Source organism: Xiphophorus maculatus, chromosome 3 (genome assembly GCF_002775205.1).
Source record: "Xiphophorus maculatus strain JP 163 A chromosome 3, X_maculatus-5.0-male, whole genome shotgun sequence".
Lineage (NCBI taxonomy): Eukaryota > Metazoa > Chordata > Actinopteri > Cyprinodontiformes > Poeciliidae > Xiphophorus > Xiphophorus maculatus.
Window position 1 is genome coordinate 11816773 of NC_036445.1, and position 25301 is coordinate 11842073.

At 39.0% G+C, this 25301-nt stretch overlaps 1 protein-coding gene across 4 annotated transcripts; it reads left to right on the plus strand.

Moving 5' to 3' along the window:
- Nucleotides 1–1575: 1575 nt before the first annotated feature.
- bola1 (bolA family member 1) lies at nucleotides 1576–25301 on the plus strand. 4 transcript variants are annotated; one of them, XR_002752581.1, is made up of 7 exons: nucleotides 1576–1657; nucleotides 2916–3415; nucleotides 5067–5403; nucleotides 10138–10321; nucleotides 10417–10518; nucleotides 12908–13082; nucleotides 22371–25301. XR_002752581.1 is itself a non-coding variant. In XM_005801814.3 (3 exons), the coding sequence occupies exon 2, from the start codon at nucleotides 2922–2924 to the stop codon at nucleotides 3366–3368; it is 447 nt and encodes a 148-aa protein (XP_005801871.1). In that variant the 5' UTR covers nucleotides 1576–1657; nucleotides 2916–2921; the 3' UTR covers nucleotides 3369–3415; nucleotides 5067–5628. The 4 variants fall into 4 exon arrangements, 2 of the variants coding, with proteins under 2 accessions (XP_005801871.1, XP_023187263.1); XR_002752582.1 differs by lacking the exon at nucleotides 12908–13082; XM_005801814.3 differs by lacking the exons at nucleotides 10138–10321; nucleotides 10417–10518; nucleotides 12908–13082; nucleotides 22371–25301 and having other exon boundaries at nucleotides 5067–5628.

Genomic DNA, 25301 nt, shown 5'->3' on the forward strand with positions numbered 1-25301 from the left:
AAGTTCCCACCTAAAATAAAAAAACAATTCTAAACTTTTCTAAACATTTGGCTTGTTTAAGATGGAGTAAATTCACTCCTTAACCTTTTGAGGTCGACGCCCGCCCTGTGGCGGGCATGACGTCATGTTTCTGTGTGTGTTTTTTGCTCCAATGTGATAATAAATTTTGTCAAAATGAAACAAACACTGTAAAATCACAAAGTTTAGGATGTTCTGAAAATAATGATACCAAACAAGGTAAGGTAAATAGTTTTTATGGTGAAAATATAAGGGTAAATTCAAAATTAGACCAAAACGGCCATTTAGACCCAAGACTCCATTAACATGTCTGTTCCTTTAAAGTTTTAACTCCACCTCTCAATGAGATTTTCTTTTTGAATCATCAATCTGAAATCGCTCTGACTGCTGTATTTTTCATGTAAGAGACTGACTGTTCAGAACTACTCCGCACAACATTGCATCAAAAATAAACTCTCCCACTAATATGAAGACATGAAATAAAAAAGCTAACATTTGTGTGTGACTCTCTAAATCCACTCTTGGTCTTGAGGCTTCTGTCGATTCAAGTGCATCACCATAAATTAAATGTAACAAAGAATTATCACCTTTGTCACTGTACTGTGCTGTAGAAACTGTAGTTGATTGTTTGTAAGTATAGAAACTGTGGAATCAAATATACAAAAGTGATAAAAAAAAAGTGTAAATGAACAATGCTGTATGTTGTCTTTTGATTTTGTAAACGAGAATGAGATAATACAGTAAAATCATCAATGTCAAACACCAGTTATGGATCATAGTTAGATTAAAAGATGCAGTTTTGTTTAGAGGTGTGTGAGATTTCTCCATGTTGATTTTTGATCAGGATCGCACTTTGATGCAATCCTTTGGAACTATAACAAAACGTTATGAAAATAATTAACAATAAACAAGTGGAAAAGATAGATGGAACGTCCATTCATTTAAATTGCCAAATATATATATAAACATATATATATAGATACACATATTAGTGCCCACTCACTGCGCTAGACTCCCCTGCTGAAGGAAAACATGTAGCTTGTTTAAATTATGCTTCAGAAGATATGGATAAGCAATAAGTAAAGTTCTTGATTTACTGGTCTATCTGTGTTAATCTGTGTCACGGTGGTCATGTGATCCTGATGAAATAATCTTCCTCTCTGCATTGTCTGGGGGTCACACTTTCAGAAAATCTACAGATTGCCATTATGTAGCAAGAAATCTGACTAGATTTTCTGCATCAAATGGAGCAACAGTGATTCAGATCATTACTTTTTCACAAAGGGCAAGTTAGTATAGTATAGATAAATGAAATCATCTCCTGAAAATCGTATTTTGTGTTTACTTAGGTCATCTCAGTCGGATTTTTAACATATTGATCAGCAGGGGATCTCTAGTTGTTTATATTTTTGAAAAAATATTGCATATTAATCTTATTAGTGCTCAATTATATGGAAAAACATGAGCCTTCAGCTCTCCTTTTACCTGCGTTTTCATTTCTGCGCGGCTCACACACCGGTGAGCTGTAAAGGAGCGGACCCGCTGGAGGAATCCAGCAGATGGCAGCCGTGTCCCTCCAACGGTGCTAGCCGTCAAAAACTTAAAAGAAGAAGACGTCACGCTGTCTGTCCATTGAAAGGTGAGTTTTTTTAATTGTTGGGGCATTTTACCTAACTGAGAGTCTAGTCAACATGATTTGTTTCTTCATGTCAGTGGTTTACATATGTATGTTTTGCTGTGTTTAACTTACAAGCTAGATAACAGCGGCGGGTAGCAAGCAGCTAAACAAGCTAAGCTAACATTATAAAACAATCAGAACCTTGTTACTGGATATTGTTCCGTTTTTACAGTTACAGAGACACATAAACTGTTTGTGGTTGTAAATCGGCTTTAAAGTCCCTTAAAAGAGTTGGAGGTTATTTTCAGATCATCCTTATTTGGTAAAATAAAATAACTTACAGTTTCTTACATTTCAAGTAATCAATGCATTTGATGAGCATTAACTGAGAGATGGACCTGTAGTGTGTTTTCGGCAGTGCTTTCCTGCTATATTTAATTTGATATGCTTAAATGGAGCAGATGATTTTGTTTTAAGATGGGAGGAGAAATGCTAACTAATCCGCCTGGGACCTTCTTGGTGCAAAGCAATTTAGAATGCTTTATGTGATGAAAACGTAAAACATGGCATAATAAAGGAAAGTAATGAAAACTTGAAATATAGACCAACATAAATATTACAATCATATCTAAGGGAGCTTTAAACAAACTGGTTTTTAGCCCTCATTTAAAGGAACTCAGGGTTTCAGCAGCTTTGCAGTTGAGTTTCTCTAGATCTTGCTGGGACATTAGTCCTTTAATCCTGGAAATGTTCTACAGGTGATAGAAGGCCGACTTTGTAACTGTCTTTATGTGGCTCTGAAGGTTCATGTCTGAGTGCATCAATAAACCCAGATTTCAATCGACAAAATGACCAACATATTTGATGTGTATTGATGATTCTAACACTGGAACTTGACAAAATGCAACGTCTGTTACTGGTTTTCACAAGTATCGACTAAATCAGGTGTTTGATGTTTTTGTAAAGTAAAGCACTTGAACTGCCTTGTTGCTGAAATGCGCTATACAAATAATCTTGACTGGTAACTAATCTTATAACTTGCTTTAACCTGAGCTAGCAGATTAAACAAGCGGGGATCCAAAATACAACCTTGTGGAATGCCACATGTGATTTCTGCCCACTCCATTGAAAAGTTACCCACTGAAATCTCTGTTCTTTAGGTAAGACTTGAACCAGTCCAGTACTGTACCAGAGAGTCTGACCCAGCTGGAACAGCAGGATGAAAATGAAACATTCCTCATGGTCAGATGAATAAATCTGTTTTTGTTCTCCTCCACAGAGGCTGATGCTTCCCAGTGTCTCCCGCTGCACTCGGCCCATCTACCTTTCTGTAGCTCGGCCTCTGGCTCACTTCAGACCGCCCATGGACCCGGACCCTAACCGGCCTGTTGAAACAACCATCAGAACCAAACTGACAGAAAAGTTCAAGCCCGACCACTTGGAGGTCCACAACGAAAGCCACATGCATGCGGTTCCCCCCGGGTCCGAGTCTCACTTCCGAGTCCTGGTGGTCAGCTCGCTGTTTGTGGGTCTGCCGCTGATTCAGCGCCACCGTCTGGTCAATGAGGCGCTGAAGGAGGAACTGAGTAGCTGTGTTCATGCGTTGGCCATCCAGGCGAAGACCCCTGAGCAGTGGGGCGTGGACCCCGCTCTGGGCAAGAGCCCGCCCTGCATGGGGGGTTCGAAAAACGACCACACTGTGGAGGAGAAGCTGAAGGCCGGGCGGGAATGAAGCGCTGGACATTCACAACCTGCTCTTTGGTTTTATCTGCTCTGAAGGTAAAAGGATTGAAGAATAAATCTTCTCATTAATATTCATCTGCCATGATTTCCCTGATGTTGGTGTAAAACTGAGTACAGATGAGAATAATCAGGTTGGTCTTCTGTGCTTTTCTGCTGCTGAATGTAAATAAAACTGATTTCTGAGATTCACTTCCACTTTGAAAGAGATTTATTTGCATAAATGCCTGCTTATTATATTAGGAGGGAAATTATTAGCTATTGGATTTATTTCTAGTTGAAGTCAAAACAATGTTTCAGTTCAGACATAATTCTGTTTGCAGTGATGCTGATTTAAAACCCAAAACTTTTATATCAATTAAATAATCCCTTTAACTTTTTTCTCAATGTTTTATGTTTTTCGCATTTTGTTAAATGAAACCTTTAAGTCAGCTAGTATATATATTTTTTAGGTCAAACTGAGGATAAAGTTAATCTGGCTTACTGTTGATTCTTGTTTGGAAGTTAAATGTCAGTGTAAAGGGTGACTATAAATATCTGTTTCACTTTTTAGATTTTTATTTCCTTCCACTTCATTATTTTTCACCGCTTTGTGTTGGTTTGTTATATAAATCCAAGTAAAATATGCAAATATATTAAGTTTTTGAAATGACAAAATATGAGTAAAGTCCAAAGGATCTTCTCAAAATCACTTTTTTTCTTTAATTTTTTATTTCTTTATCACAGTAAGCTGTGCCACAAACATCCAGTGACTTTTTACTCAAAATCAGAAACGGTCTTACTCATTTATTATACTTTTGCTCAAAACAGCAAATGTTTTATAGACTCACAAAATGGAAAATAACTGGCTCAAAAAGTGAAATAACTGTAGAAATTAAGGGAAATATAAAATGTTAGATTTATTGTTGTTCAGGTAAAAGAGAATTCAGTTAGAGTTCAGACACCACTGGGTTTCAGTATACTTTATAGACAATCGATCTGGCTTATTGATCGTTCTTTGGTTTTGTCAGTCCTGCTGGCTCGACACAAGGGGGCAGTATATGCACACAAAACGACCAACTGCTTAAATATTGCTTAAAAATGTTTACGAATATTAAAATTGTTGTTTAAAAGCAATTTAAAATATTTGAATGTTTTAAAATATTTTAAACAACATGTTTAAAATATTAAAAATGTTTTAAAATATTTTAATAATCTCCATTAAAGACAAACAATAACAATCTAAACTCACTTTTTATTAGATATTTACAAATGTGAGATAAAATCAAATCAGAAACTAGATGTTAAAACGGGTCAAACTAAGGTCACACAAAGATAATTTAAACATTTAGAAGGAAATGTTTTGATACTATAAAGTCTAAACAATATTTGAATGTTTTTTATGTGAGTTTCCATGTAATTAAGTAAAAATCAGATTTAAAGAAGCAGAAGGTCCATGAGTTTGTTCTGGTTTCCAGTTGGACCCAGTTGTCCTGTGTGTGTGGGCATTTATTCCTGTCCTCTCACTATGAAGTTGTTCCTGTGTTAACTTTATATGACGGGTAAAAATCACCGCCTCAGCCAGGCGAGGAAGATGAGACAACAGCTAAAGTGTCAGCTGGAGTCTGGTGTGAGGAAAACGGACCTCAGAGGTTTAAATCAACACAACTTTGTGTCAATAAAGCAGAATTTGTATGTTTCCCTCCAACAGAGTTATTGTTAGCTGATGACGACCGGCTTCTAGAGGGACCACCATCCTGGGCCTGGACCCGACGGCCTGTCAGGCCGAGCAAAAGGTTCTGGTGAGGAGGGAGAACAACTGGTGTCACTGGTCTAGAAAAAGGCAAACAGGAACACAACCAGTTTATGACCCCTGGCACTCATTAGAGCCAGGAGGGGCCTGCGGATCGACCCGGGGCCCGGAGCGCCTGCAGACCTGCACTCTGCTGCTGCTGGGGAGATTTATGCGTTACGATTCCAGGTGGCGTTAAGATCCAACAGAGGGGACGATGAGCTGGACTGCTGGGACTTGTCTCTGCACTTAACAGGTTTGCTTGTTTTCCCTGTGAGCAGTACATCACCCGTTCATTAGAGGCGGTTCTGCAGCGAAATGACAGGTTCTGTTGGGTCAGAGCAGTAAATGGTGACCCAGAGGGGCTCCGCTTGAAAATACCTTTCACTTTGGAGACAAACTGTCCAGAAAACTCATATTTATATCTCCCAAGAAGGTAAATAATTCACATTTTGCACTCAGAAAACTGTCTGAGAGAGAAATATTCAGGCTCTTCTTTTTTTGTCATCAACAGTTTTTAAATCAACAGATTAAAAATTTCATACTTTCTTTCTGTGTTGTTCTCCATAAAGAGTTTGTTTCAAAATTGAGTTTTGGTTCCTTGGTAAAAGAAATAATTACCAAAAGTAGCACACAAAAAATAAGAACAGAGGCCATTCATTAGATAAATTACTTGTATCAAAATAAATTAAACTTTTCCAAGTTAAACTTTATGCCAAAAGGTGAAAATTAATAGTTTATAAATGAAAGTGAATTACTTTTTTTAGAGGAAATTTTATTGTTTCTACATATAAATTTTTAAACAGAAGACAAATAATAGCATTGATATCACCTACTGATTAAAAAAGCAGTTTAATCTACTTATGTTTTTATATATAAATTATAAATGTTTTTAGCTTTTAATTTTTTAATTCTTAACTAAATTGGACTCCAGAGATTTGTAGTCATTTTAATATTTTGAATTACAAAATCTTTTATTTCAGATCATTCTTACAAACATTCGGAGCTGAACCTCAGTCCACTGCAAAAACACAAAATCTTATTTTTCATCTAGTTTCTAGTGCAAATATCTCAGTGTACTTCAAATAAGACAAAACTAACTTAAAGTAACTTTTCAGTAAGTATGTAGCTGCTGGCTTTAAGGCAATAATTCCTTAATATTAATAAAAAGAACTAGTTCCACTGGCAGATTATTTCACTTATGGGAAAAATTTATTTTTATTAGTGAAAAAATCTGCCAGTGGAACTAGTACTTTTCATTAATATTAAGCAATTATTTATGTAAAACCAGCTCTTTTACTTTGCCGAAGAGTTTCTTGTAAGTTAGTTTTCTTGTTCCAGGTGTATTTAGTTATTTGCACTAGTAACTAGACTTAAAGTACTTGGTATTATTTTGTGTTTTTGCAGTGTTTTCCTCCAGAGTCCGGCTCCAGCAGTGATGGATCTGTGTCTGGTCCCGGCTCTGGCCCGTCAGGTCTGTGTGGGCCAGTGTAGGTTAGTGGGAACCCACCTTGGCGGTTCTGGTTCTGCGTCACCGGTCCGAGACAGATGGTGCCAGGTTGGTGCTGGGACCCTGAACGGGCCAGGGTTCCCGCGTACCAGAGCGGCCGCTGATTTATGCCGCGGCTCCTTCTGCACAGTTGACCTCTGCTGGTTGAGGGGTCATCCACCGGTGGGGATGGCTGAAGGGAGGTCAGGTGGGGTTCTGGGAGGTCGGGTGGGGTTCTGGACGCAACAAATGGGTGCCTGAGAAAGGGTGGCTGTGCTGTCCCAGGGGACTGGCGTCGTCTTGTGGGCCCTCAGAGCAGCTGCAGGATCTGTGCAGCATGTGTGTACAAAAAACAACGCATTTCATTTAAACCAACGGTGTTCAAAGCGGGGCCCAGGGGCCATTTGTGGCCCCTGGGCCCTGTGTTCTGAGGACAAATTGGGACAAAGACACAGCTTTTAAATTAAACTGTACTTGCAAAATGTTAGATGCAACACAGAGAAACCATATTTCCCAAACTTTCTGGTTTCTTTCTGTTGTCATGGTAACTTATACTTGCATAATTCTGCTAGTTGTAATGTAATTTATTGGTAAAACCCATTAAAAAATCTATTAAAATATTAATTATTAACCATCTTTGCATTTGACATTTACCTTTTAAAGTTAAATAATATTTAATATTCTTCTTTTAATTAGTGTATTAAAACTTTGCAAAATACAACTATTAACTTAGTTTCTATTGACCATATAATTGCAGAATTTGACATTTTGAAAATAAATTTGTTTAATTGAAACATGTCAATTTTCAAAAAACTCTTATTTTCTGATAAAAACTTGTTTGATGAGGTGGTTTTCTGGCTGTATCAAAATTGGTTTATTTAGCAAAATGAAGAAGAAGACGACAGGAAGTGGTTGGAGGATCACAGCACGGCAGCTTTTAATGACCTCACATGAACAAACTTATTCCCATGTGATTTTAATTGTGTTTCTTATTTAATGGAAACAGAAATTATGGAACTATGTTATTTTTTATATTAGCAGAATATCGAATTTTTTCTGCTCAAATTCTTAATGGAAACGCAGCTGGTGTTTTCAAATGAAGACTCAGCTGGATCCTGTCCATATTTTCCTTCAGTTTTCTTTAAAAAGCAAACCGGACACCTTTTAGTTAACAAGAAAAATGTGCAAAAACCATTTGTAGTTTCCCATTTTAAAAAATCTAATCTCATTACTCTATTTTTATTTTTTCAGAAAAATAGTCCTTGCAATTTATTGTTGAGCAGCTAAAAAACTAAAAACACAACATATTGGGTGTATTTAGTTTCTGAAACTTATATTTTCTTGGCCCACTTTTGAGCTAACTTGAAAAGAAGTTTGGCACCCCTAAATTAAACCCACCTTCAGCTTATTAATTGAAAAAAGAAGCAATTTGCAATTCAGAAAATTGCTAAAACTATTCTAAAATGTATATTTATCATCAGAGACTCTGTGAGCGGCTCCCACGCAGCTCTGACGATTAATCTTCAGCTGGTTTCATGTTTTAGAAACAGTTGAGTTAAACCTGAGGTGATGGTAATAGGCTATTAAAGCCCTTTAATTGGAAAGCCCCTCCGCCTCCACCCCCCGCCCCCCAGCCCCCCAGCCCACCACACAGCTGACTAATGAAATCAGTGAATAGCAGCCTTGAAAGAGCGGGACAAAAGCAGAGATAGAGAAAAGACAATATCCTTGTGTGGGAGAATTAGTTACACTCAGTAGTCTAAGTGTTCAAAGCATGGAGAAAAATAAAAAAAATGAGGTTGGGGGTAGAAGAGGGGATTAAAGGAGAAGTCCACACAGGTGGGAGTTAGATGGGGGGGGGGTCACATGACAGGACGTTACCTCGTTTGATAAACAGCAGCCGTGGCTCACAGGAAGGAGGAAGGGAGGAATTTTATAGGCGGAATTAACTGCTTCAGCACATCAGGTATTCATTAGGGTAAATCTCCCAGGTGTGCTGTACGTGTGAGAAAAGCAGCCACACGGCTCTGATGCACGACGGCGACATGGCAGCAAGGCGCGGGGCAGTGAGGTGATTTTAATTGTTACTCACTGGAAGGATCACATCTCAGCTGGAAACGGCAAGATCAGAGCCGCAGTTACAGAGGATAATGTTCTGGTTCTGAAACAATTAATCTGAAGTCCAGAACTTTCTGGATCTGAAAAGAAGCATAAAGAATTAAAAAAGGAAATCCTCTTTCATACATCCAAACCAACGTCAGTGGATTAAAATGTAGAGAATCAAAGTTATTAAGCTAAAATTATACAAGAGTTAAGCTTAATAAAGCACCGCAAATAGCTAAAATCCTGAATACTTGAAACCCTCTCTAAAAATACTCATAACTAAACCGGAGGTGGTCATTTGAAAGTTTACATTTTTAAAAATAAACAGTAAAGTTAGAATTTTAATCTGGAAAGTATCTGATCGTAAATCCAATATGGCCGCCCTGCCTTTGAAACTTCACATTAATGAAAGTGAACATTATTTTATCTGCATTTCTCAAAGCTATCTTGGTAAAACAAAATCTTGCTGGCTCAAAATTATTAGCATGCACTGCTAGTAGCTACTAGCCAGGTGCTAAGTACAGCAGATCTCTGTATTCGCAGGGCCTTGGGAGCAAACTGGCTAATGGCTAAAACCAAATGAATGACTCTTATAACTGTGTTCCAATGTTAAATACACCTTGATATGCATTAATACGCACTGTGGAAACTGGCTTAGCATTGGCGCACATGCTAACATCTACTGTCTTCTTATCTCCATTCTTGGGTATAGCCAATCAATAAATTAACGATGATCTTTGATCAGTGTGTCAGGTAGCATTCAGCTTCCCGGATTTCATTTTTTTCCAGAATATTTTAGATATCTGCAAAAAAAATCCTGAAATGGACAAATTTCCCATGGATAATTACATTCCACAAAAAAAACCATGTAAATACTGACCTGCAAATACTTAACTTAATAACAAATTAGATTCATTTTTCTTCATGTAGCAGAGTACTTAGTGTTAAGAATGTGTTGGCATGTTTGAAAATTCATGCTACTATAATAATTTAAAGTTATGCTCACCTTTTAAACCCAACTGCACATCCAGTTTGGGCAAATCTCCATGTGCACAGTGACGTCATCGTATTTTGAATTACTGCTGCTGCTTTACACAGTCATCTCCAACTCACTGTGTTTATTTTGGGAATCAAAACTTCTTTATTCTGCTTTTGGGGCACATAGTCACCAAATAAGGGATGTATTTGCATGTCTTTTGTTTTCTCTCTTGGTGAAATGTATGAAATAAATGAATCAAATCACTAAAAAATAGCTTGATGTGTTGTGGATGGTGTGATTGAACTAATGAGACATCGCTGACAAATCTGCTGACACACGAGATGATAAATGAATTGAGAAAGTGACATCTGTATTGCTGCAACTGCCTTTCTTGTTACTGTGATTTCCCCCCCAATCAGTTGATCACAGCTGGAAGTCCTGGGAGTTTTTCCTCAGGGTGTGAGGGAGTCTGGATGGACTGGTTTCTGGGCCAGAGAGCAGCACAGGCCAAGGCCCCAACCCTGAGCCCTGAGCCCTGCGCTCGTCATGCAGCTCTTGTTCGCTCCCCTCCAGGGCTTGGAGTGTGCATGTCAGGACAAATAGGTCACAGATAAGTCTCTTTCAAGGCTTCTTCTTTCAACCTCTTTGCTCCGCAGCGTTGTGATTACGAGCTTTGAACCTGTGCCTCATTCCTGCAGGGTGTCCTTCGTCCTCCCTCGCTGTCAGTCACAGCAGCTTCTCTGCTACTCTGGGCTCCGTTTGCACACCTTGGCCAGCTCTCCTGAACTCGGAGCTTTCTGGTAACTTCTTTTCTACTCAAGTAACATCTAAGTTTAGCCAAGCTGTTCCATGTGGCATTGCTCTGTGTAATTCTTTCAAATCTTCTCAGCGTTACTCATGACTGAACCTTAACAGATAGTTTTCTCTGCCTACATTTCATTCAATAGCCCTCGCTCTTCAGGAGGATTAGATCCACTTAACCCCCCCGATGAGCTCAAACGCCCTTCAGATCATGTTTATATCTCCAGCACAGCCTGAAGCTATTATCATATCACCATTTCACATTATCACTTTTCCTCCTGAGCGTTGCTCAGCCCTGATGTTTTGAGTCCAGAGGTTGTAAGTTATTTAAACACCGGGTATTTAGAATATTTCTGAGGATTTGAGAACCCTGAAAATCTCATGATATCCATAGAGACAAAGCAACACTCATAAACGTCCACAAAATGTTTATTAATGCAAACGCAGGATTGTTATGGGTCAAATTTACTGGCTGAGCCTTGAGTAACGTAAAACAACTGATACCATCTGGTTTTAATGTCTGTCACTGGTGTCCTTTTGCACCTGTTGTGTCCCAGTTTTACTTAAACTTTATTCTCTAAAAGACTCTTAAAATGTAAGATCTAATTTATGAGCGTTTCCTGGCCAAGATGAGCTCAGAGGAAATCTAGAAATACAAAACTTAGGAAGTTTGTAACTTACTGTGTTGCTTCAAATGGATTAACACAAATATGGGAAAGTTTGAAGAGATGAACAGAAATCTCTTTATAGCTAACAGCACATCCTGACCTTTACTAACTTTTCTACTAGTTTGCTTTAAAATCAGCAGCTTTATTGGACAGAAGGATTCTTCGGTTTAATTGGAATATTTTAAAAATTCCCAAAATTTTGAATTTAGTCTGTCCCAGACATTTCCATGACTTAGTGGTTTCATCTGTTTTCATTATTTTCATTTCATGGACAGTTTCCTGTTGTGGTCTGCTGTGTTTGACAGGATTCAGTTAGAGTAAAGAAGAAGCAGGGCTGTAGATTAATCAAATTCATATTTTAACAACAAAAAAAAAAGATTATTTTTAGATGCTATGGAAAATTCATGTCTGCAGCTATGCTTTTATTTTGTAAAGTCTCAGACGTCTGACTAGGGGTAAAATGTCACGGCTCTGTTTGTACTTCGATTTTAAAAGGGGTGGCTTTGTGTATTTTCTTGGAAGTTGCACACTATATAATATAAATATATAAAAATATATATATAAAAACTATCTGACGCCTTGAAATTGGCCTCTGTCTCTTTAAAAACCTCCAGTCCTTTCCAGCATATTTTTGATGAGGGAATAACATTATAACATGATTCAAAGATGATAAAAACAATTTTTCTAAATACCCTCTTCACAGTTTGTTTTGTGGTTTAATGAAGAGTCGATGGACACATAATAAAACCAAACGACTGAAAAGTTTCATGTTGTTTAGGTTCAGACATTTAGAAATAAAAAAGCTTGAAATCACTTTGGAGTTGTTGATGTTTAGAGGATCCAGTGAGCCTGAGGTACTGAAGCCACGGTGGGTAGAGCAATCACCTTGCAATCAGAAGGTTTTAGGTTTGAGTCCAGCTTCTTTATGCTGATGTTCCTCTGGGCAAGGCACAGAACCGTAAGCTGACCTGTGTGTCTGTTTGGGTCACAGGGAAAGCACCATAGCTGTGTTTTATTTCCCACATGCTGTGCAGCGTTTTGGACCAGCTGAATGCTGCAGGCAGCTGAATTTGGACTTCTGGTTTTCCAGAAGTCCAGCTACCAGTGATGTTTACATTCAGCTTGATGTTGTTACAGGTGAATTTTTCAGCTGGACGCACAATGAACTCTGTGCCTTACTGATGTTGAAAGATGCATATGTTGACATAAAGTTTTGTTTTTTTCCACCTTTCTTTCCTCATTGTAGCTGCGTGAGAAACCTTAATGTTCCCCAAATGTTAGAGATTAGGAGTCCTGAATGCTTCGCTTTGGTGTCACAGTTGCCTTAGAGAACCAGATAATTAGCATAACTAATGTATCAAAGCATAAAAATATGGCGACTTATTCACTTTCAAGAATCTGATATAGAAGATAAAAACATCATGCATGTTTTTATACTGTCCTTGAGTGCAAACAAAGTGTGAAATACAAGACTTCAGGATGTTTTTGTTTTTTCATGCTAAGCTCTCCCTTTTTGGTAATTCTTAAACATGCAGCACCTTTATTTTATTTAGCTGATTTCCTCCCACTTCCTCCTAAGAGGATGATTCACTCAGACTCGCTCCATCTCTCAGTATCCTTTATGAAACCCATAAATGATATTGTTGGGGCTTCTGTTCAGGCCACAGAGGTCAGCCATGAGCGAGGCCAGTAAACGCGGGGTTAATCTGGTCTCTTCCAGATGTACTGGCCCAGTCAAAGGACGTCCGAAGGCTCCGCTCGGACTTCCACAGAGCGTGATCTATTGTTCATCTGTCAGCAGCGCCGTGATATATTCTATCCTACCCTGGTGGACAAAACGGACCCCGCAGCATCGCCGGGCCGCTGACTCTGACACCAGCCAGCTTGACCTCCAGGTCTCGCGCTTCTTTGTTTTCTGCTGACCTCTGTTTCTTTTACCCCCCCTCTGAACCTTAAACCTCCATCCTCCCCTCTCCTCCCTCTCTCTATGCCTACCCTTCTTCTCCCACACGCTTTTCACACTCATACAAATAAAGAACTGGGGCCCCTTTCAGTTTATTTTATTAGCAGTTTGAAGACCCGACTCTTTACAGATGAGAGGAGGGAAAAATAATAGGAAGGAGCTTTAATTAGGGGAGTTATTTGGACTCAAATAAAGCAACAGGGTCAACTGGGAGCTCTGGGTCAACTGGGAGAGTTTGGTCTTTGATATGAGGACTTTGTCATCTTTGGGTTTGACCCTCATATCCATATAATAGATGATGAAGAGCTCAGAGTGCTGCTGAGGAATGAGAGATGCTTTTATCAATAATCACATGGATGAGTGAGATCAGCTCTGAGCTCCAGCTCCAGCTGTGTGTCTATGCACACACACACCTGTTTGTTCAGTGCCAGGTGTGCCCCCCCTCTTCCTCTATGATCAGCCCGTCTTCGGATTGTGACATGCAATTTCCCTCTCCTTCACTTCCCCTCTTCCTCTCATCTGGCGACGGCCGCTCCCTTCGGCTTTCACACTGTTTACCAAACATGCCGTCGCCCTTTCTCCTCCCTCCTCCCTCCTTTTATTTCTGCTTCTGCACATGCATGTCTTTGTTTGCTCTCATCAGAGTACAAAAGGGTTCCCAGCTATCGCCAGCACTGCAGTGTGAGACAGGAGGCCTTAAGTGTTGCTTGCTGGGGGGAGAAAATGAGTCCTGGTTGCTGGATGGACCCAGGACTCCAGCAGGAGCCTCTGGAGGGGCAGAAAGAGTAAAACAGGGGAGTACAGTTTTCCTGTAGCGTTAGCTTGTTTCTCTCATGTTTTTCACAACTGCAGCAAAACAGCAATAGTGAGTTTGAATATGCTGTATGGGGAGGGTGTGAGCAGCATGTACTTGAGCATTATTGACAGTAGTAAGAACTTACTAAGGGTCTGCACTGCTTCGAAAAAAACACCTAGCTATTTTGGCAATAAGTCATTGTTTTATGTTGTCTGGAAAATTAGCCATTTCAAATTTCTCCCAGCTATTAAGTCACATTCAGTGTACTCTACACCGTTACCTAGCAACCCCAGCCAAGCCCAGCCTTGTTACCTAGCAACCCAAGCGAAGCTCCAGCATTCTTGATCAGCTGGATTTCCCGCTGTTTGTGTTGTACAATGGCTGCTGGAAAAGACAAGTGTTTTATTGCTGACTTTCCATCCAGAAACCACTTGCTGCATTCTTGTTGGTTTTCGCAGGAGGCTCTACTAATGCTTTTCAAAGATGTTGTCAGCCATTTTCATGTGTGACTGTAAACGTTGAGTTGAGGGCAGGAGAGGTGGCCAGCAGGAGCTTATATGGATTTAAAGTGACAGGAGGCCTTAAAACAGCTCATTCTGAAAGGAGCTCAAAACAGGCAGAACTGACCAGACTAAAATGTTATTATCTAAGGATGATTTTGTGCAAAAAATGTAATGAATATATTTTGTATAGCTCATAGTGCTATCCTAACCTGTACTAGGAAACATAATAGGCCACCTTTAGAGGTAGTAAAACTTTAAAATGAATATTTGAGATGCATCCTGTCTCTAAGCTAAAAGATGGCAACAGCTGAACCATCCCTTCCAATTAAATCTGCTCTGCTACACCCAGCTGGTAATTCACTTATGCCACTAAATGTTGAACTTCCATAACACTGAAGACAACAAACTCCTCAGTCACCCAACTTTATTTCACTGTTCCTACAGAGGCGGGCATCTTTATGAGCCGGTTTGAGCTTTGCAGCCCTCCTGCCTCGTAAAATCATACGACCGACTCAAAGAGATTTGGATTAAAAATCATGTAAAAAGGATTTACAAGCCGGGCAGATGTATTTCTGTCGGTTTCTACGAGGGGTCAATACGAATTTTTGACACAAAGGGATTAACTCTTTATCTGTAAACTTTTGCAGCAGTCACAGTCAAAGGGCAGCGGCGAGGAGCGGTGCAGATGTGGTGATGGGCGTGCTGCTGGCTGAGATGTAGGTATTATAAGTGGCTTGCTCCGGGATGACCAAGTAGGTCAAGAGAATCAAGGCGGGAGTGAAGGGGCTCACAAAGCTGTGAGGGGAAGGTCAAGCGTGAAATCCCTGCCCCCCTCCCGCTGCTCTGACCCCCCAGGGAGGATCTGCAGACAGGCGTTGTGGTTGTCAATGTTTGATGCACTGCTGCATGGCGGCCATGTGTGGTGCTGGAAAATTCATGATTAAGATGTAAAAGCATCTGAAATGCAAATTTTGGGTTTGAAAAGCTCCAACTTTTAAATACAAAACACAACAATATCTGCTAATCACATCTTAATCTGCATGACTGAAACATATTATTTAGTCTATGAAAACCCTTCTCAAATAGATATAAAAAGAAATATTGTTATAATGAATTAAATAATGCATCCAGTCTTACAGAGTGATCAGATGCAAATAAAGATTTATTAGCTTATATCCCAAACCGCTCAGCTAGCTTCACTTCAGGGCAGTTTTACAATCAGCACATGTGAAGCTGTGAGAGCATCCAGCTGAAATCACTCAATGTCTTTATGGCTGATTGCTGCAAACGAAACGTTTCTGATGGAAATTATTGTTTTCTTGTGTTGTGATAACTGCCAAAGAAAAGTCATCATCGCTTTGCATCAAAACTGCTCCGCATGCAGAAAACTGCAGCTAAGAATCTGGATCTCCATGACTTCACTGCAACCAAGACAGTCCAGAAAAGGCCAGAACAATGAGACTGCCCCAACACCATCAATGGAAGATCCAAAATGAAATATGGATAAACTTGCATGCATATTTTAATATAAAAATGTAAAAAATATCTATATATATATATTTGATGACATGGATAATTAGCACAACAATGTGCTAATTGCCTCCAGAAAACATTCTGGATGCTGTTTTACTGCAGTTGATGCCACAACTGATGCACATATGACCCATGATGCTAAAGGTCCCACATGGGGAAGCAGTAATATAATAATTCAGTTTCCAGTATGATGCATTTACACTCATAAGTGATTGAAGTCAAGCTGAAGAGACTCTTTGTGGAGTCTAACTGTATAAGGCTAAACATCCTGCGTATTATAGGAAGAAAATTAATGTGAAGTTTCAGGAATCGGTTTGGATGTTGCGTTTATTGTTCGGTTGTAGTTGGTAACGTTACCAGCAGCCTGATTTAATATTCACTGTTTATGAACTTGATTTCTTCCTGTGTCAGCATATATTTCATGTTGGCTAAAGTAAAAACATCCTGACAAAGATGAATACTGAAATGTTTCAAAATTTTCCAAAATGTTTCTTAAAAACTCAAATATTTGCGAGTAGAGTAGACCAAACCCTACGGAAGAGGATTAGGGCCACCGAAAAATTTTTAAAAATAATTCTGAGATTAAAGTCAGAATTCTTTTTTAAATTTTTTTCTCGGTGGCCCTAATTCTCTTCTGTAAAACCTCAAAGGTTTTGGTTTAGTGAATCTAGACAGAAACTGCACAAAGATCAGTCATCTTTATGAAAAAAAGATTTGATTAGTCAACGTTTAAGGAATTGACAACTTTCAAGTATTTCACAATTTTAAATGACATAAAATGAAAATCAACCAATTATGTAAATTATTTGGATCTTTGGTGAGAATCTGACTGATAAATGAGACAAATCTCACCAAACTTCTTTAATTGTGTTCTTTGTGCACATTCCTGTCACACCCTGTCGCCTCCACATCACTGCTGCACAGTGACGCCCTCTCTCTCCTTTCTCGCCCTCTCTCCACCTCAGCGCCCCTCAGCGATCCTCCCCTCAGCGATCCTCCCACACCCACCCACCTCTGGTAAACACTAACCCCGGCCCCACCGAAGGCTCAAATGGAATCACTAATACAAGCTCTGGTGCACGTCATGTTAATTGTTATTGGTTTTAGGGTGTTTCACCTGTTCACCAGACATTAATCACTGAAATATAACAACATTAAATCAGGAAAAGCTGGAAAATTTGATAAAAGTGCAGGTGATTTCTTTTGCAATTTGGAAATTGGATGTTATGTTTTGCTTAGATAATCAATAATTTTAGGTATTTTGAACCAAAAGTTTGGATTCTGAAGAGGAAAGTTTGTATCTGACCAGAGTTTATTGACTGGAATATATCAGGGAAAAGTTCTTTAGTTTTGTCCACTTAAATAAATGAATAATTTGATTAGCATTTCCTTAGAAGACAGTCATTTTTTTCAAACAATACGTCTGTTTCCACATTATTCACTAGTTCTGTGGGTATTGGTGAAATGTGGCTTTGTTGCAGGTACCTGCAGAGTTTCCGTCCTCGTTTTGGTTTCCAATCAGGAAACCCATTTAGCCTGTTTAGGTGCTAAAAAGCCCATCGGTTCAGAAATCACTCTTATATTCAATATTCATTGATTGATCAGAACTTACTAAAATCTGATTTAGCAGTTCTGAGCTTTAAAAATAATTGCAGTAGCATCAAAGTTTTGCCTGAATTTGACTTTTAAAGTCAGATGTGTGACTGACTTAGTTTCATTTCTCGACACTGATTTTAAACTGGCGTCAGCATGATCTCACCCTGTGCTGTAAATTGAGACCCTCCTAAGTTCACAGGATAAGATCTGTGCAACACTCAACAAAGGAAATAATCACTCAGGATTAGAACGGGATCATGACTTCCAGTCATGGGACCAGGATGAATTAGGAAGCGAACGCTGGAGCTGTGAATAGAGGGAAGGAAGTTTCTTCTGTCTTTTATAGATCTGCAGTGAGAATGACCAACTTTCTTTGCTACTGATTAGTCACACTGGAAATCATTGAAAAACTGAGTATTATGTACTACTTTGCTGATGATGTAGTTTTATGACTGAGAAAGACAAAAAACCTCAGAGACAGTGATTCACGCTGAGGTTGGGCTGCAGGCCTGAGTAATGAGGGACCAGGAACTTCTTTGAACCTGTCAGTGACCACTTGTGTGTGATGACAGAGAGGTAGCTGTCACTGACGAATGTCCAGCAGAGTTTTGACATTTCCTTGCCTGAAGTTTGACTTTGCAGGACTGGTTGTGTTTTGAAGGTATTTCATGACCTCTCAGATACAGGAAGGTCAACGAACCAACCTGAAATCAAGTCAAGATCAAGGGCTGCGTTTTATCTGTCATACCGACAGAGATGAACTTTTAGGTTTGAGTTTGAATGAGGTGAAACGTTTAGAGTCTGTGTTGAAGTCACTTAGTGAATGCAGGGTGTTGATTTTAACTGATCCACAGAGATAAAAGATAACTAAACTGTCACTAGTCAGTATACTGACTGTCACTTTTTCTTTTTTAGACTTTTTCTTATTTAGACGAATGGCACACATTTGAACATTTGAAGGTGGTTTAACTTTGAAAAGGAAAATCCACCTGCTGCCTTGAAAAAGCTTTTTAAATCAACAAGAAAATTCTCAGAAATGAAAGTTTATGGAGTTGATTTAACAACAAGAGGCAATTTGTCCAAACTGTTATGAATTTCATTAATCTTGAATTGTGAGTTTCAAGATTAATGAAAGCATTAATATTTACTTAATGCTGAAATTTAAACCAAATAATTATTTCACAATGTGCAAAACAATTGTCCTCACCCAGTTAGAGTGCATATTTCTCCATTACTTTCACTCACATTATAAAGCTACTGTTAGCTACTTATTTTACTTTAGAATAATTTAAATTCTTGCATGAACAAAATTTCTGATTTTATAATGAATTGAATTAAAAACATTTAGTTTAGTAGGGCTTTATCCTCAACATTTACAAACATTAAAATGAACATTTTCCTTAATAAAACGCAAGAGTCAGATTAATGTAACACACTTCCATCTCAGGATACAAAAGCATGCCGCTAAGCATTCTGGGAAATAGTTCCCACTCCTGTCTTTTCCTTCTTTCAGTTTTTTTAAGTGCTAACCTAAAAACTCTAGTTTATAAAATTTTTGATAAAAGGCATAAAAAGTGGACAAAACTTACTACTGAAAGTTTATCTTTCACAAACTCACCATTTAGCTTCAAAATCTAAAACCTGATACATTTATTTGACTTGAAGAGTAGAAGATAGCAAACAGAACTGAATGGAGCTCAAATGTTTTACAGTGCATATAGAGAGGAGTGGGACCCATCACAGCTTCCTACATCCATGCAGTCACTGGAGGGGAGTGAAAGTGTTTATTAGCGGGTAGGAGGAAGGTCTGTTGGCAGAGCGGGCCGAGCCGGGAGCCGCTGCCCCTCCCGGGGGATCCAGCAAAGAGGATGAAACCTGTCATTAGGGAGGTGAGAGGAAGAAAGCTCTCGGTGGGGGGGGGCATTGTCCTGGGGCGGGAGGGTGGGATGGCTCTTTAGTGCATCAAATAACACAGCCCCTGGCAGCCTTTGTTGCAGAGTGAAAGCGTCCAGTGGTGGGGGTCACTGGGGTGAGGGGGCAATCCTGAACATTGGTCAGTGGGAGAAAGGACTCTGTGGGTGAGGAGGGGAGAAGGATGGGGAGAGAACGGGGGTGGAGGGCTTTTATACAGTTGTTTTCCTCTTCTTTGTCGACAGGTCATGCAGAAAAAGCTTGTTTGTGTTCTGAAACTCTCGTCCCAAACCACCAAACATCAACGTGTTTAATTTGTTTCAAACATGCACCAGCATTTCATTTTTATGTCTTTGTAGATTGCAGTTGTTCTTCCTGCTGCAGTGGGGTGAAAAGAAAAAGTTAACATGTATACTGAAGCTGAGTCAGGACCTTTCACTCATTCAGGGCATTTTAAGGGGACAGGTCACATACATAATGGGAAACGGACAAAAAGGACCCAAAGCTTTCCTCTTTGCTGGAGGTCATGCATGGCGACTGGATGACGAATCCGCCACAGTATATCTGGATGACAGCTCACTGGCCACCAATTTCACTTTTGGCTCCAGAACCAAATCAAAGAAACAGCTGCCAGAAAATAAGTAAACATATCACCGTAATTCCTGCAGGTGTTGCTACGGATGACTTTCTCTCCACCCCAAGCATCATTCAGCCACTTCTTTGCTAACGGTGCATGTTCGACTTAATATGTCAAAGCTGTTCTCACAGCCAGAGCAGCTAATAAACTGATCAACGGGAGCAATTACTGACTTCATTAGCGGCCTTTCATCCGATCCCAAAGCGCTGATGACTTTAGAGTGCCAATAAAACCGCCAGGTTGTGACCTTAATGTTAAGGGACCTCTGCAGAACGAGAGGGGACAGACGAGGGTCAACAACATCTCACACTTGTCACACCCTGGTGTCAAAGTGTGTTTACATCACTCTGCGTCATGATAACAGACAGAAACCAATCTGTGAGAATCCCAAGTCAAATTAGACCAGTTTGGGTCTTTTGATTTGCTGGATGAAAACAAAATGAAAGCTGACAATCAGACCATAGAAAAAGTTTACTTCATTTAGAGTAATTAAAATGATCCTGCATGAGACAAAAACAAATTACCTGAGCAACAAAGTCTGACTATTAACATCTGATTAGTGAAAAAATTATGCCACACACATCCTTAAAGATAGGGAATCAAGATATGCTATGACCTTGTAATTTTATATTCATTTTATTTTATTCAATGTAGTACATGTTGGGCTGCTGGCTAGCAAAGTTGTTAGCTCTGTTGCTATGCAACAAGGGGTTCCTGGGTTTGAATCCCAGCAGGATTATTACACACAGAAAACTGTTACTTACCTCACTGAAACTCATTTTTACTCAGTCATATGGAAAAAATTCATATTTTTTGCTTCCATCTTTAATTTAGTCATTAGCAAGCTGTGGCAAATTTACAGTGAGTGGAGTTTTAATATTTTTTTGCATCATATTTTCAGAATTTTTATTTATACAGAAAGTTTGCAGAGATTTGAAGCAGAAGGAGGTTTGTTGTTTTTTTTACCCATATGTGTCACAATGCTGTTAAAATGGTGTTCAATGAATTTTTAGGAAACAAAAATAATATTCATCTCATCTAAAATGGAGTCCAACATCTAAATCTTAAAATTTAAATGTTGTAAAACAGTAAAATTACCCGTTTGGAACATTACTAGGTCTAATCGTTTTGGGTTTTTTTTGTTTATGTGTGAATATTGGAGTGTTTTAGATACAGATAAACAGAAAGTTGTGCTCCGAAGCAGAATCTGTGTTCAGACAAACAGAAACGGTGACGCCCGTCTCCTCCTGCAGTTATTAGTTGGTACAAACACTAAATCTTCCACTAAAATCCTGGTTAAAAACCAGCAAGTGAGTCTGGAGCTCATTATCAGCCAGTTACTTTGTATTGGTTTGGTGTGAAGTTCTTTAGAAAGTAGCTTTTTTTTTTTTTAAATGAAACTAGTGATAAAAATTCAGATTACAGTCTGAAGTTACACTTTCACAGTTGGAATATTGAAATACAATGTTCTGATTTTGTTGATGCCAGAACAACTCTGAGTTCAAACTAACCTTTAGGAGCCTAGTCTGAATAAAACCAGACATTAAGTGACATCCTACTGATCAGAATGAATAAGTGTGTCCATACACTTCTAGAAATCAGTTTCTAATTAAAACATAAAGCTGGATAAAAGTTACAAATGCGTATTTTTATTAACTTCTGTGCCTGATGTTTCTCTGAAGTTGTGCTCTTGATGTTTTCACCTTGGCAAAGCCATAATTAGCAGCTCCTGGTGGGAAACATCAATTAGCTTTTTTAGCAGGTTTGCATGGAGCTGTAAAAAGAAAACTGGACATATACACGGTTTTTAAGTGTAAAAGGGCATTACAGAGGTGAGCAAATTAGCCCCAGGTCTCAGCGTGACGGCAAAAAACTGTTACAAGCTGCTTCTGGGGGAAAATGGAGGGAAATACGAAGAGGAGGAGGAGGAGAAGGAGGAGACAGGGAGGGCAAATCACTTTCCCTGCTGACTTCTCAGGAGGGAGGAGGTAAAGATCACAGCTCCAACAGCCATCCGCCTCTCCTCCCGGCCTTTTGAAAGAGGACCTGGGGTGCCTGGTTCCCTCCTGTAGCCCTCTGGCTGTTAAAGGCACTGATGGATGGCTTAATAAAACCAAATCCATCCTTCATTCACTCCACTTCTCATTTCTAGAAGGAGTTTACTTTATATGCCAGTATCTCTTTAAAATAAGAATGCTAATTTGATTTTTTGGTTATGATTTTTTCTGTTTCTGTGTCCATCAGGGCACAGATGTGGAGGCCTTCCTTTCCCAGGATCCCCCAGGGAGGGCGTGGACAGGTTTTACACCCTGCAGCAGAAGGGAGGAGGCAGAGGGACGGGCGGCTCGCTGTCCGAAGGGTCAAGTATTAGGAGTTAAGTGATGCATAAGTAATGCTTTGTTTGGACTGATCTGAGGGAAGGAAATTTACTTCATTTGTGTGTAATGAAGTTATTTTTTTTCCTTTGAAACTGAATTTTTAGATAAAGATTAAAGGCAGAAAAGGCTGAGGGTTCATGGGAAACGAGCTGAGAGTCATAAAGACAAAAAATCTCCAGATGGAAGTGAAATAATCAGCAGATTAATGTAGAACATTGTTTTAATGACAGAAACTGAGGGAGTGAGAACATCTTCGGGAGGCTGGAGAAACCGGGTCAGACAGAAAAATCAGACATGAGGTCAAACTTCAAACCTGATTTTTGGACACATTGTTGTCCATATTTATGTTAGTTATGCAGATTTCTAAAGGTTTACTTTCTGCTCAGGTGCTTTATTCAATATTCCTCAGAAAATAACACATTTTTACTAGAAGTTAAGTGAAAAAGTCCATCTAAATAAATTCACAACATTTTTATTTATTGTAGAAATAAAAAATATTATTTTTATTCTTAAGTTGAAATCAGCTGAACATACAGTACCTAAAATATACTTAGTTTTTTTTTTGTCTAGCTCTCTGAAAGTTCATTACCCAAATATTTTCAACTATTTGAAGCCTTTTACTCTGAATCACTCAGAGAAACAAACTGATTCTATTTTTATGGTTTAACTATTTGCTGTTTGTAAAATACAAAATGATTCCTAAAGAAAAATGTTCAGCATCTCTCAGGTCCTCCCAGCTCTTTGTTTCATTTCTTTGCTCTTTGTAAGACTTTTACACGGTTTGTCCACTGTAGTAGATTTATTGCCCTGATTTTCATTTTTGTTGCTACTTTCAACACAGTGTTGTCATGGTAACAGGTAAACTCTAGACCTTGGCCTTTTCTGGACTGCCAGCTTACTTACAGTGACCCTCACTGGCACTCACTGATATTAGAATCAGGTCCTATTTTGGACATTTCTTGACTGTTCAAATATTATAATGGGTTTTATAATGCATAAATACACATGCATATTTAGTAAATTTAAGAAATATATATCCTACTCATTTGCACATTCCTTTTTGTTAATTGCTCATAGCATCACAATGTAATTTTGCCTTTACTGTACAGTCCGTCATTCTTTACTGGGTTTGTTTTTCATATATTTTAATAGTTTTATCTTTGTGTGAACCTACATGTCTTGATTCCCGTCATTTTGCTGCTGCTACACCTGAATTTCCCTCCCACTTTGTGGGACAACAAAGCGTATTTATATTATATTTTATTACATTTGTTTGTTTTAAGTGCAAACAATCTATTGCAATTTTTCCATGATGGAAAATGTCGCTTGAGCTTCGATTCTTTAGTCAAAACCTGGTGAAAGAAATAAGTCTGGTGCACTTTTTTTTTTGGAGAAAACTTTCCAGATATAATTTCAAATTCAGAGATACTGGTTAGACTTGTAGTGATAAAAATTACAAGCTTATGTTGCTGCAACAAAATGTCACAATGAATGTTTATCTGCTGCAAATTGATGACAGATTCCCCAGTTGATCACTTTTTATTTTTCCTGCACCCACTTCCAGTCAGCTTTTCTTTTGTTCTGGACAGAAGTTTCCTGGTCTTCATAAGGAGTTTAAAACATTTACCTCCCAGCTGCTAAACTCAGAGAAACCTGCTGGTCATTAGCTCTTTCCCTCGTCAGCCGGCTGGAGTGGCAGCTCTCTGTGGTCGCGCTCACAGAGGCCTTTCAGACCTTTTGGCTTCCATAGCACAGGCGTGAAAATCGGCTACATTTAATCAGCCATGGTGGAGAATTTAAAGAAAAGGATCAAGAGAGCTTTGTCCTAATGGATTGGCTACAGTTTGGGGGTCCAGCACACCAAGTTATACCTTGTTAAAGGCACATCACTGCGACAGTATAACTCAAAACACATGGTGTTGCCTTTAAGCGCTCCCTCTTTCTCTCTGGATAAAGGAAGAAATTGATTTTGATATGTTTTTGTGGTTCTTTTTGACATTTGAGGGCTAAATTTGTGCAACAGTGATTTCGATTGACTGTCAAGGCAACCACTTCATCCGCGCTCCAAAAAAATAGAAAATTAAAGAATAAGTCTGCTTTTGTGTTTAGGAAGTACATCAAGTGACTCACGTATACAGAGGGTCAATTCTTTCAGGCTGTCTGTACATTAAAATTTCAAGCTTACGGCCATGGCAATTCTTACCAATACAGTAAGGCCATAGAAGACGTAGGCGACATTCAGAAAGGGCCCGCGCAGTCAAACAAAGCAGTAAATCAAGTGCCTTGACACATGCTCACCAGACAGTTTGCCGTTTGTCACAGAGGCTGAATGGAACTAAAAGCAAAGTTGTGGACGCATCGGGGTGATCGGCATTGCTCAGATAGAGCACAAGGGGCCTTTTCAGACAGCTGCAACACTGATTACATTGTGTGAAGGCCAATCAAAAGGGGAAAATGACGAGAGCAGCCATGCCGGACACACACAATGCACAAATGGTGGCAGGGAGAGGAACATTTTGGGATGCAGAGTCTCACACATGGGAAACTCTCAGGAAGCGTTAGCAGCTTTGTAAAGTTGAAATCAACATGTTTCATGAAAAAGGTGACAAATAACAACCTCTTGCTGTCACAAAAAGCAATAAATCAATCAATTACATAATAAATTAAACTCAATAATTTCCATTGCATGACTTGTCATTTTTCTCTTTTTATCTCCCAATTTCTACCAAAAACAATCTTTTTACAGAAACTTTATCATTAATCTTATTTGTTGCTTCGGTTGTTTTGTTTATTTATT

Bases quoted from the DNA above. Each gene is read 5' to 3' on its own strand.
- bola1 (XM_005801814.3), top strand. From the start codon at position 2,922: ATGCTTCCCAGTGTCTCCCGCTGCACTCGGCCCATCTACCTTTCTGTA.